This window comes from Coturnix japonica, chromosome 24 (genome assembly GCF_054131305.1).
Source record: "Coturnix japonica strain WE chromosome 24, WE-NBRP24, whole genome shotgun sequence".
NCBI lineage: Eukaryota > Metazoa > Chordata > Aves > Galliformes > Phasianidae > Coturnix > Coturnix japonica.
The window spans coordinates 4,222,501-4,235,730 of NC_140686.1; the positions used below are offsets into that span (position 1 = coordinate 4,222,501).

At 45.7% G+C, this 13,230-nt stretch overlaps 1 protein-coding gene and 2 long non-coding RNA genes across 4 annotated transcripts in view; 2 read left to right on the plus strand and 1 right to left on the minus strand.

Moving 5' to 3' along the window:
* Positions 1-784, plus strand: part of LOC146757086 (uncharacterized) — a 901-nt gene extending 117 nt beyond the window's left edge. Inside the window, exons 1-2 of the long non-coding RNA XR_014937022.1 lie at positions 1-409; positions 703-784. The exon at positions 1-409 is cut by the window's left edge and continues 117 nt beyond it. This is a non-coding gene — a long non-coding RNA (uncharacterized LOC146757086). The remainder of the gene's footprint in view (positions 410-702) is intronic.
* A 307-nt stretch (positions 785-1,091) lies between these two features.
* On the minus strand, positions 1,092-4,630 carry LOC146757087 (uncharacterized). Of its 2 annotated transcripts, XM_085523422.1 has the most exons (7): positions 4,468-4,630; positions 3,306-4,245; positions 3,068-3,150; positions 2,696-2,974; positions 1,849-1,931; positions 1,685-1,756; positions 1,092-1,301 (listed from the first exon to the last, which is right to left on the minus strand). In XM_085523422.1, exons 1-4 carry the CDS (start codon positions 4,529-4,531, stop codon positions 2,928-2,930), a joined length of 1,134 nt encoding a protein of 377 aa, XP_085379548.1. In that variant the 5' UTR covers positions 4,532-4,630; the 3' UTR covers positions 1,092-1,301; positions 1,685-1,756; positions 1,849-1,931; positions 2,696-2,927. The 2 variants fall into 2 exon arrangements, with proteins under 2 accessions (XP_085379548.1, XP_085379547.1); XM_085523421.1 differs by having other exon boundaries at positions 3,306-4,630.
* A 529-nt stretch (positions 4,631-5,159) lies between these two features.
* On the plus strand, positions 5,160-7,400 carry LOC146757088 (uncharacterized). Its single transcript, XR_014937025.1, has 2 exons — positions 5,160-5,465; positions 7,129-7,400. It is a non-coding gene; the product is annotated as an uncharacterized LOC146757088 (long non-coding RNA).
* The last annotated feature ends 5,830 nt before the right edge of the window (positions 7,401-13,230 follow it).

Consider the following 13,230-nt stretch of genomic DNA (forward strand, 5'->3'; position numbering starts at 1 on the left):
ACCTCCCTTATCAGCAGGACCCCCCCCATCCCCCCATCCCCCCTTATCACCATGTCCCCCCCTATCACCACCAAGGCCCTCCTTCTCACTATCACGACCCACTATCGCACCACCACAGCGCCCCCTGTCGGCCCGCCCCCCCTTATCAGCCCGCCCCCGTTTCCCGTCCCCGTTCTGCCCGTTCTGCCGCCGTAACGGGGAGTCCCGCGCGGTGTGGAGCAGCCACGCTCTGAAGGACGCGCGTGGCCGCGTGCTGTGCCCCATCCTGCGGCGCTACGTGTGTCCGCAGTGCGGCGCCACGCGGGACAACGCGCACACCAGGAGGTTCTGCCCGCTCACCCCGGCGTCATATCGCTCTGTGTATGCACCGAGAGCACGGGGACACGGGGACGGCGGTGACTGATAGCAGGTAATGGGGTATGGGGTTATAGGGGCTATTATGTGATGGGGTTGTGGGTTATGGAATTATGGGGTTATTTATGGGGTTATGGGGTTATTTATGGGGTTATAGGGGTATGGGGTTATTGGGGTTTGGGGTTGTGGGGTTCTGGGGGTTATAAGGGGTTATGGGCTATAGGGGTTATGGAGTTGGCCCCCACATATTGTACTGTGTGTGTCGGGGCAGTTGTGGTGGTGATGATGTTAATTAAGGCCGTAATTACTAATTACTATTACTAATAACACACTCTGTGTCATCCCCAGGCTGTGCTGAGCGCAATGTGGGACAGAAGGCAGCAGCTGGGCACCAACTGTGCACCATCATTAGTGCACTATCACTTGTGCACCATCATTTGTACACCATCAGCTTTGCACCACCGCTCGTGCACCATCATCTTTACACCATCACTTTACACCTTCAGTTGTGCATCATCACTTGTGCACCATACCTTTGCACCATCACTTTGCACCACTACTTTGTACCATCATTTGTACAACATCACTTGTGCACCATCACTTTGCACCTTCAGTTGTGCACCACCACTTTGCACCATCACTTGTGCACCATCAGCTTTACACCCCCACTCTGCACCAGGAGCAGAGCTCAGCAGCTGTTCCCTGTTGTGTTGTTGTGTTATTGTGTAGTTGTGTTGTTCCAGCCCTGCTCACACTCGTGTGTTTATTGCACCATTATGGGCTTTTTTCCCCCAATAAAGCCCCACTCACAGGTGCAGCTTCATCCTGGCTCGTCCCCCTCCATCTTCCTCCTCCTCCTCCTCCTGCTGTTGTTCACCCCCCGGCTCCGCTCACAACGCAGCCGCAGCAGCGACTCCAGGGCACGATGGGCACTCATCACACGGCGGCTGTAGGATAATGGGACCCCATAGGGGATAATGAGACCCCATAGAGACCAATGAGACCCCATAGGGAACAATGAGACCCCACAGAGACCAATGAGACCCCATAGGGGGCAATGAGAGTCCCCATAAGGGACAGTGAGACCCCATAGGGGATAGTGAGACCCCTATAGGGCACGATGGGCGCTCATCACACGGCGGCTGCAGGGACAATGAGACCCCATAGGGGACAGTGAGACCCCATAGAGACCAATGAGACCCCATAGGGGATAATGAGAGCCCATAGGGGATAGTGAGATCCCACAGGGGACAGTGAGACCACACAGGGGACAGTGAGACCCCATAAGTGCCAATGGGACCCTAACCCTAACCCCCCCCCCAGCACTCACTTGAGGTTGGACAGCTCGAGGATCAGCCCCCCCAGCACCGCAGACGCATCCTCACGTGGTGCCACCTCATACCTGGGGGTCAAAGGGGGTGAAAATAGCACCAATCCGGGGCTTTTTAAGCCCAAAATGAGCTCTGGGTTCTGGTGGGGGGAGGGGGGTCCAACCTGGGGGTGCAGCTGGGTGAGGCCGGGTCCCCATCGGCGTCCACAGGGCACAGAGGGGCTGCAGGCTGGGAGGGGGTGGGGGGCTGGGGGGGAAATGGGGTGAAATGGGGGCAACTGGGGCAACAGGGGATGAACTGGGGGGAACTGGGATGAACTGGGGTGAATGAGGGTGAATGGGGGGGGATTGGGGGATATGAGAGTGACTTGGGGGGGGACTGGGGTGATGTGGGGTGAATTGGGGTGAATGGGGGAGAATTGGGGGGATTGGGGGGGTCTGAGAGTGACGGGGGGGAACTGGGATGAACTGGGGTGAATGGGGACAAATTGGGGGGGATTGGGGGAACTGAGGGTGACTTGGGGGGGGACTGGGGTGAATTGGGGGGGATAGGGGGGATCTAAGAGTGACTTGGGGGGGAATTGGTGTGACTTGGGATGATTTGGGGGTGAATGGGGGGGAACTGGGGTGAACTGGGGCACCAAGGGCTGAACTGGGGGGAACTGGGATGAAATGGGGTGAACTGGGGGGATCTGAGGGTGACTTGGGGGGGAACTGAGATGATTTGGGGTGAATGGGGGCAAATTGAGGGGGACTGGGGGATATGAGAGTGACCTGAGGGGGGACTGGGATGAATTTGGGTGATTTGGGGGTGAATGGCGGAGAACTGGGGTTAACTGGGGTAAGTTGGAGTGATTTGGGGTGAACTGGGGTAAATTGGGGCAATCTAGAGTGGAATGGGGGGTAAACTGGGGTGAACTGGAGCTCTATGGGGTGAAGTGGGACAATGTGGGGTGCAGTGGGGTGCTATGGGGCTGTTCCCTATGGGTTCTCATAGTACTCTGGCATTACCTGCAGCAGCTCGGTGTCCCCCCCTGGCACCCCACTGTGCTCCGGTGCTGAGATGTGGGGCAGCCCCACAGTGCCAGCCCCATAGCGCTCCTCATGCTCTGCCCCACAAGTGGGCTCCACTTTGGCTGCCCACTCCCCCTCCAATGGCTCTTTGGTGACCTCAATGCATTCTGTGCCCCCATCGGTGTCACTATGGGGCTGTGGGGTGCTATGGGGCTGTAGGTCCCCCATATCAGGGCTGTTCTGGTCCTCCTGCTGCTCGCAGCCATCCATCCCATCCTGGAACAAACCCCCCCATAACCTGTGTGCTCCCTGCCCCATAGCCATGGGGAGCTGTGGGGTGACGCTGGGGGGGCAGAGGCCCTGTCCTACCTGTGCCAATGGGGCCGCTGGGGCTGAGCTCCTCCATCACGCTGAGCTGTGGGGTGGCTGCTGGGCCTCCGTTATCAGAGCGGCTGGGAACCAAACAGACCCCAAACCCCATCAGCTGGGGGGCACCAGGACCCATTGCTGGCCCCAGGCCCCATTCCTACCCCCAAGCCCCATTTCTGCCCCCATTTCCACCTCCAGCCCCCCCTCTGCCCCCCACCCTCCCATTTCCCCCCATTACCTCTCTGTTCCATCTCCATGCACTGAGTCCATCCCTCCGCCATTGTCCAGAGCGTCGCCTCCAATCATGGCCCCCATACTGATGTCCTCCATATTGGTGTCCCCCCCATTTATGTCTCCCCCATTGCTGTCCCCCATATTGCTGTCTCCCCCCTTGGTGTCCCCCATATTAGTGTCCCCTCCACTTACATACCCCTCATTGCTGCCCCCTCTATTGGTGTCCCCCCCATTTCTGTCCCTCTCCTTGATGTCCCCTCCATTGATGTCCCCCTCATTGGTGTCCCCCATATTGCTGCCCCCTCCATTGGTTTCCTCTTCCTCGGTGCCCCCCATATTAGTATCCCCCCCCTTGGTGTCCCCTCTATTGATGTCCTCCCCCTTGGTATCCACTCCATTAGTGTCTGCCATATTGGTGTCCACCATACTGGTGTCCCCTCCCTTGCTGTCCCTCCCCTTGGTGTCCCTGTCCCCTCCATTTTTGTCCCCTCCATTGGTGTCCACCATATTGGTGTCCGCCATATTGGTGTTTGCCATATTGGTGTCCCCCCCCTTGGTGTCCCCTCTACTGTTGTCCTCCCCATTGGTGCCCCATCCAATCATGTCCCCCCCCTTGCTGTCCGCCATATTGGTGTCCCCTCCATTGTTTCCCCCCTCATTGGTGTCCCCTCTATTAGTGTACCCTCCATTGATGTCCCCCCCCTTGCTGTCCCCCATATTAGTGTCCCCCCCATTAGTGTCCTCCATATTGCTGTCCACCATATTGCTGTCCCCCATATTGGTGTCCCCTCTATTAGTGTCCCCTCCATTTGTGCCCCCTCCATTGATGTCCCCCCCCTTGCTGTCCACCATATTGTTGTCCCCACTATAGTCGTCCCCCCCCTTGTTGTCTCCCCTCAGTCCTGCCCTGACTTTGACATTGGGGCCATCATGGTGGTCAACACCTGCAAGAGGAACAGCAGCTGCTTGGACGCCATTTTGTGGCCATTTTGAGGCCCTTTGGAAACCATTTTGTGACCATTTGGTGGCCATTTTGAGGCCATTTTGCGGCTGCTTGGAGGCCATTTGGTGGCCATTTTGAGACCGCTTGGAGGCCCATTGGAGGACATTTTGAGACCATTTTAAGCCCATTTTTTGGCCATTTTGAGGCCATTTTAAGTCATTACCTGTCACCTGGCTGCTCCTCCTTTTGCCCATGGCGCCGCTCACCTGAGGGGAACACACGCCCATTGAGCATTATTTCCTCACTATTTCCCCTCAAATCCCCCCTGACCGCCCGGTCTCTCTCACTCCACGTCCCAGAATAACACCGTTATCCCGCTATAACGAAGCCCAATGGCACCCATCCCGCCCCAAGGCCCTTCCCGGCCCCGCCGCCATTTTGCTTCACCTCAGCTCCCGCCCAACGCCTTCCCGCCTTTTTCACACCGCGCGCTCTGCGCCTGCGCCGCGTGGGGGACGCTGGGAGTTGCAGTCCCCGGAGAGACGTAACACGGCGCAACGCGGGGGACACTGGGAGTTGCAGTTCGCGGCGCGCCGTAAAGCGCAGCGGGGTGCGGCGCTTTTGCGACAGCGTCGCTGTAAAGTGCGGAGGTGTTGGCAGCCCCGTAGGAGGAAGCGGTGAGTGGGGACGGACCGGGACCGGGGGGGTCCGATGGGGGGGGGGATCGAACGGCGGGGTCCAATAGGGGGGGGATAGACCGGGGGGGTCCAATGGGGGGGATCTAATGGGGTGGGGGTCCGATGGGGGGGGTTCAGTGGGGGAGGGGGGGGTACAACGGGGGGATCCAATGGAGGGCGGGGGATTCAATGGGGGGAGGATACAATGGGGGGGATCTAATGTGGGGGGGGGTCCGATGGGGGGTGTACAACCGGGGGGGTCTGTGCTCTGTCACAGGCATACAAGCCTGTTGGAAGGAGTGCATTGAGGCTGCAGCGCCCAGATGATAAACCTGAGTTAGCTGTCACCAGCAACCAAGCTTACGGTTAATTTCTGAAACAAGATTAGTGATAGTATTTCCAGGCAGCTGGCACAGAAGCTTCTTGGATTACAGTGCTGACAACACACATTCACCAGAGCCAGCAATTACAAAAAAATTCCCCACTCCCACCAGACCTTGAAGGACAGAGACCAATTTAGGTTTCTTCACTCTCACGAAGGGGAGTAAGTAAGAAGTTTCACTCAGTAATTCAACCTTACAGAGGCTACTTAGTAATTCTGTGAATTTAAGGAATTATAAAATGATGGATAAAAATCAGAAGTATTTTGTATTTAAATATATGTATACATTATACAGTTATTCTAATGCGACATCAAATGATTACCATTTTGCCCACAGATGTGAGAACTGTTAAGAGAAAATATACTTGCTTTTAACCACTGTAGATCACTCATGGCACATACCTAAGGACAACATAACAGCTGAAAGCAGTAAATGGGAAAAACACTGTACAAAGTATACAGATTGGGCTGCACGTGCGTCAAGTGATTTATTAACACAACGAGGTTGGGGGGGAAGAAGAATTAAGTTTGATACCTGTTGTCTTCGTTTCTCCTCTTCAATAACAGCTTTGGCTTCTGCCTCTTTTATCTGTCCAGACATACAAAGTGATAAGTAACTGTTGTAAAAGCAGGTAAAACTATTATCTTACAGAGCCATAATTTATAGAACAGTTCTCAGAAAAGCGAGCAAAACCTTCACCAAGTGAGCTGTGAGCTTACTCAGATTCTAAAACATTCTGTGAGAAACCTCTATCAATTCATGTTTGAAAAACACGGAACATAAGAGACGCTACCATGTTATAAAACTAAACTTCTGACTAACTGGAAAATTCAAATGACAAATATAAAACCTGGGGAAAATATAAATATATATATTCATTAATACCAGGGAAAATTCCTTAATAAAGTCACTCTAAGCTTTCAGTAACTCAGTCCTCAATTCAGCACACTGTACACTGACGGGTAAATCCTTATATATGTATGTAATTTACACTCACACACTTCATTCCAAGTAATTAAATATGCCCTGACTGCTAGAGCAAAAGGAAATCTCCACTTTTGTACCAAATGACATATTGGATAATGCATACTCATATTGTTCTACTGCTCTTGTTGTAATGGAAACTGTCAATGCAATTACATTTGCTTCACCATCAGAAAGTTTTATGAAAAATAAAACCTGGAACTACAACTGATCACTCTACAGAACTGTTACATAGCATTCAAGACAGCAAATTAAATGCCAGAAACTTAACCAGTTCATGCACCACTTCCTCATGTTTCCATAAAAGGCCTAGAAAAACAATGTGGATACTCTGTCTCTTTAGGTGAGATTATGCAGCAGTTTCTTTACTTCAAACAAAATTATTGGAGAGCATCCATGTTTACAATGGGCTGAAAAGCACATGCAGTTGCTGAAAGCTCTCTGTAATTGTGGCAGTCACCTAATACTGTGTGACAGGAACACACAAGATAACACTTTGCTAACCTTCAAAGTAAAAGTAAGGCCTAAATGAAGTGCTTCTATAGCTCTCACTAGCAGTAATGATTTTATTATCATTGATTAGCACTTCTTGGCTGAAGAGGAAATCTCCAGTTCCAATGTACATTAAAAATAAAGAGGTAATAGAGCATTACCTTAACACACTGTTTCATCAAGTGAGTTGACACTATCTACAAGTAGTGCAATTCTCAGCAATAAGCCAGATTCAATAGTCCAAAAATTAAATGTGCAATTAAACTGTACGCTGAGTTACACTGCATTTCTTGCTATTACTGTCTTGAAAAAATAACGATCTGCCTGTTTTTTCCAACTTTTCTCAAGGCAATGAAGATAACATTACTAAAATGGATACACCACCTCAGACGCCTTCCGTTTCATTTCCTTGCATAACACATCACACTCCAGTGAAACTTGGCCTTCTTGTATCTTGCTGCACTGTACTTCCTGTTAAGTATAAATTGAATTGTTTGTAATTCATTTCCCTATATAAAAATTTAATTATAACGTTCATTTTGTTGGGAAAATTGTAAAACAATTTTATTCGGTATATTTACAGAATGAAGCTAATAAATAAATATTATTTGAAACTGTAACTGTATTCAAGCATCCTTTTCTATTTTCCTTCTTTCTGATAAGCTAAACTGAAACAAGGATAAATCAAATGTTTCAGTTTAATTTTTCTTCTCTTTTTTTTCACTTATTTATTTAAGACAAAGCAATATAACCTTGTGAACTGTTACAAAAGATACCATGCAAAGTAACTAATAAGTAACTCTTCTGAAACTTCGTATCAATTCTCTAAACTGGCTGAAACTACAGGGCAAGGTCTGGTCATGGGAAGATCTCCCCTACTTCCTTCTCCTTCCTCCCCCTTACATTGAAGGCCAAAAAAAAAACCAAAAAAAAAAACCACCAACAAAACCAAAACAGAATACCAGCACAGAGAGAAAGTTATAATCTTATAATCTATACCACTAGCCTATGAAGAATTTTGTCAGGAAAGCACAGTAACATAGCCAGAAGCTATTCTGGTTTTCATGCTTTCTGACAATATGCAGAACAATTTTCATAGCATACAGCAAAATCCAAAAACTAACTTCTTCAGAGCAATTCCAGCATGCTAAGATAAACCACCTGCCTAGATGGTTAAGAATATGGTCCACTACAAGTTGTGGGTTACAAATTCAAGTGGTTTATACAACCTTGCATGTTTACATGCATAGCCTCATGATGCAACAGTTAACTTCAACACCAGAAAAGGAAGAAAAAATCCTCCTGTTTTGCACTCAAATTATGAGCTCCTACATTTGATATTAATTGTGATGGTTCAGATGAGGCATATTTACAGAGCAGCTTGGAATACGTGTCCTGTCAACTCCCAACTTCACCAGTAGTATACACAGACAGAAGACTGGTAGAGGAGAATTCAACTGCAAATATTAGGTACTCAATTCTGTTTCTCCTTATCTTCAAGATCGCAGGCTGCAGGCACAAAAGACTAAATATACAGGTACACTATCCTATCCAAGCTAAGAAAGAAGTACACTATCTGCTGTAAGTATGCAGCTCCAAGCAAATATGCATAAGGACCTTCTGGAATCAAAGATACCCTAATTACGGTCTCGGGCAAGGGCAGATGCATAAAGCAAACGTTAAAAGACATCATCTTTCACACTACAGAAACGAGTCATATTTCTGTAAGTCAGATTAGCTGCAACTAATACACAGTCCAATTATCAGTGGCTTATTGGTTCTACCATCATTTACCCTCTACACTGTAGCTCTCTGTACAAAAGAGAGCATGGATTTGGGGCTTGACCTGGAAACAGTGAGATGATATTTAAGGTGGGGATAGTGTTTTCTTCTCTTTCTGAAGGGAAACACCATTTCACTAGGAATCAGAAGGATCACTTCGTGGCTATTTAAATAAGTGGGCTGTCATCATATAAGAATTAATTTTTATTAATTATATAATTAACTCATAACAACCTTTCCACCTTATTAAAATCAAATTTACAAGATTGAGGGGGGGGGGAAAAGTAACCGTCATCATATTTAAGGACCATAAAACTTTCAGAATAGCAGATCTGGAATGTTCCATTTCAGGCCACTGTAAAAGTGAAAAGTGAGCATCCTAAACATTAATTTCATTGCTTCTTGCTACCACATTTCAGTTGGACATCCACATAATCACTGAAGACATCCCGGCACTCTGGGACAATAAAATCTGAACTGGTCTGAAATAGCTATACAGCGTCAGAACTCAGCAGAAGATGATAACACATTTCAGTTTTCCAAAAACAGTATGAAAATTAGGGACAGCAACAACTAGATGTAACAGAGCTATCATGGAAATACCCATCTTCCTTATTCAGTTAAGTCTGGCATAAGAAACAAGACCTCAAAGATCATCAAGTCCAACTGTAAACCTATATCTTAAGGAACAAGAAGCAGAAGTATACACGCAACCAATGATATTATTGATTTTACTGAACACAGTAGAGTAAGATAAACTGAAATTAGTAAGAGCACTTAGTCACAACCAAATAATTTATCCTCAGCAGAAGTCAACATTTCAACTTACAAATAAAGAAAAGCTAGTTATTTATAAGCAGAGACTGCTCAATTGGAAGCACGTACTCTGGGCATTACCATCCTTTCTCTTGAACATGCGCCCTGCAAGATCTGAGATTTCTGAAGACATTTCTTGGAGAAGCTAAGAACTCTGGGGAAACTGCATCTGTGTGGAAAGCTCAGAAGTTAACCGGGTCTTGAAAATAATTTAAGCATGCTTTGTTCAAGCCAGATAGTGAATTTTTCATTAAGTTAACACTTGTCAAGAGGTCACAGCAGCCTCTGGTTTTCCCCTCATCATACTTGATAGCTATAAGCTTTGTCCTTTATCTCTGCTGAAAGCTAAGGATGCTGATGCCTCTGTTTGCTTTAAGGGCCTCAGACAACCATCAATTAGGAATTCAAAACATCTGTGACTGTTCCAATTTATGTAATTATAAACTTCTCAGTTCCTAATGAGGAAAATGTGCTTTGACTTCTTAAATCACTCCAGATCATCTGATTATTTTCCTAATGGAACTACAAAAATTGAAGTGTGCTTGAAGAGAAAGGTATTGCAAATCTGGGAGCTAACATTTTCTACAATGAATTTTATGTTCCTTAGTGAATATTTTGATTGTTCCACCCAGACTTTCAGCTGCTGTTGCTGCTCTGCTCAAGTAACTGATTCTATTCCAGTCTTGACCAGAGACAATCCATGTACACAAGCCTAGGAACATACAAAGAAAATGTGTCACTCTCAGAACTGCAACTTCAAAACTTACCTTTTTCAGTCGCTTACAAGGACACTTGAGTTTAACCTTCTGGCTGCAGTTCAGAGGACAATCACCTGAATGGCAAATCTCTTTACACCGGTGACCACAAGGCAACTACAAGCAAAACAAGAAATACCCCACCAATGAATAACTGAAATTGCATGCAGTCTATGAACTAGTTTTATTTCAGACACAGCAGCTAAACAGAAAACTCATTCAGCTCATCAGGTTTGTCTTCCTACCTGCAAAACTGGAAAGAAAAAGGTCAGCTTATTTCACTAGTTACTCAGAGTTTTTTGGTTCACATAGAATTATTTATCTTTTACTGGGAACGCTTGATCAAAAAACAATTTTTTCTTTCAAATGTTACAGGAACAGTCATCTCCACAATGATTCATATATCGACTGCCCTAACTACCTGTATGATGGAGGAATAAAAGTAGATGAAGTAAGAAGAAACTGAAAACTGAAATGAAGTGTGATGTGACCCAGCCTGACCCACAAATTGCTAACAAGAGGGTAGAATTAGAAGCAAAAATACCACAAAACTAGGTTTTATGTGCAAGAACCTTGCAAACTATGCAGGAGTCAAATACAGGCCACCAATATTCTTACGCCTGAATTAATTTCACTAAATCCTAAATTTCTGCATTTGGTAAATTATCCTGTTTTTGACATCTGATAAATAGCATTTCCTTTTTTTAAACTATCAGTGAAAATTTTAACACTTATAATGAAACTATTATTATTCCTTACTGTATATTATTATTCATTACTGGGATAATTTAAATATGCTGCTGCCTTTTAGGGATGTAACAGTGTTTCCAGAACAACATTAGAGATTAAAAAAATAATTCACAAGAATAAAAACAAGTTTTCTTCCACAGCGTGTTGGGAGCTCAACTGACCTTGCTCAGGTCCCAAACCAAATCTTCATAACGATGATTTTTCATTTCCAATTACATAAATCAATACTGTCCAATACTGTTTATAAACAAAGGCAATAACTCATGTAAGATACCCAACTGATTCATTTATAAAGGTAGGTTTAAACAATATCACTCCCTGTACAGAAAGAGTTGGGGGAAAACACACTGGACAAATGACCACAGAGTCTCTTCCAGGATCCCACCTTAAGAGGCAAGAGCTTTTCCATTCATTTACATTTATTTTATCCAGCCATTAGTTCTTATCCACAGACTGAAAAACTTCTCTACTGTCCTTCCATAACAGGCTCTTTATTCCCATAATATTCCCTTCATTGAATTCCAAGCAGCTTCAATCAATGTTTCTTGAATATAGTAGCCAGAACTGCAAGTAATATTCCAGCTGGAAGAACATTGTACAATGCCTTAATTGCAGCTTATTCTCCACAGAATATCTTTCCCTATACATCTTCCACTCTCCTGTTCACTTCTCTCCAGTTATCCATGCTGCAACAGTAAGGATTTCTACTGTCTCCCAGGAGGGTTGTTATTGGCCTTGACATGCCCAGTCTCACTGGTTTTTCTGTATCTGTACCATGTCCCAAACGCATGTGTTCTGCTGCACATGCGTTTCCTCAGTTGTCACCTACTGACAACACACCACAAATTCTCATAAGAAAATCCCAACGAGTTTTTGGTGCCAAGGTCATTACTGCAAACAGTGCAAGACTAGCCCTCAATTTGAGCCCTTGGAAAATCCCCTTATTGCCAACATTTCTCGTTCCAATCACTCCTGCAGGAATTTTTGTTGTTGCTTATGGCTTTTGAGGTGGTTGCCCTAAATAAAAAAAAGAACCACAAGCAGTTGTTTCCTTCAGCAAACACCAACTCTCGCAACGATCATCTCTTTTACATGAATTAGCTGTTTACTGTCTGGCACAGCCTCAAGAGCACAAGTGAAGTATGACATACAGGTCTACATCTCTTCTCTTTGTCTGGAGGAAAAAAGGAATTGGTTGTTCTATCAAAGAAGGAATTCAGTTTTGTCTGGCACAACTGATCACCTGCAAATCTACTTGAACTCTGCCTCATTGTTAAAAGATGGGTTAGATGCTCATGATTAAGCCTTGCACATGCTGAAGTCAGGCATGCTTCCATTAATAATGTCAAAGCCTGAACAGTTACATACCACCAGAGCACAGCACAGGAATAAACTTAATGCAATACCAAAAATCTTATTTGCTTATTGAGTTCATACACAGCTCACATTCAGTGGGATGCAGGACAAGAATGAAGCGGACAGTTTCAGCTGCTTCTCAACCCCTCCAGTGCAAACACAACATAAACTCATGGGAAGCAGTTCTATGAGTGGCAAAACAACAGCCCCAAGAGCTAAGAGAACAGAAGCAATCCAACCAGTTCTGCCAGATAAGTGCTGTAGTGGGAAGGGAGGTGGTTTTGTCCATTTATTTTTTGCAAATGTTGAGGTGCTAAAATATAATGTGTTTATCCCCTTAGATCTTTTTCACTGTAAATATTCTGTTGTTAATAGCTAGTAAACTAAAGGCTGAAAAGAACAGGCTTTATATTTGTCATAGCAAGCCCATTAAAAGAAAGCAGTATAACCCACAACTCTGAAAACAATCAAACAGAAATCTTCATGAGCATTTTCCACTTTGGGAATGCATTTAAATCCTAACATTATGCCTGGTGATGACAAAAACCGTCAACATTTATGGATGCTTAACTAATCTTCACCAGCAGGTAATAAGCTATCTGTTAATGCACACATGAGAATAACCCCACTCTTGAGCAGCTGTCTCAAAGTTACAAACAAAAGCCAAGCTTATCACTTCCAACCCATGGGGCAGACTCACCAGTTTTAAAGTGTAGCTCTGCTCTCAGAGCTCTGTGAAAACCTCTACTGCTGAAGCTAGACACTGAGAAGGATACATGCTTATGATAGAAGCAAAGCTTTCATTGCACAATAATAAAATGTAATGGAATACTGGCGGGGAGGTTCAACCTCTACTGCCATCCCACTAACATCTGCCTCTGATGTCATGGGCTGACATAATAAAATAGGAGGCATTACTTTCAGAGCAGCCCTCATAGATGCATTACAATGGGGTCCCATGTTTTACAATAAGATAATAGCAGAATGCACA

What these genes read in the sequence shown, in the direction of transcription:
- LOC146757087 (XM_085523421.1), bottom strand. Translation starts at nt 4,531, where the DNA reads ATGGGCGTGTGTTCCCCTCAGGTGAGCGGCGCCATGGGCAAAAGGAGG. An exon ending in CATGGAGATGGAACAGAGAG is followed by an intron (nt 3,151 to 3,305) that starts GTAATGGGGGGA and finishes TTTGGTTCCCAG; the next exon opens with CCGCTCTGATAACGGAGGCC. An exon ending in CAGCGGCCCCATTGGCACAG is followed by an intron (nt 2,975 to 3,067) that starts GTAGGACAGGGC and finishes GGTTTGTTCCAG; the next exon opens with GATGGGATGGATGGCTGCGA.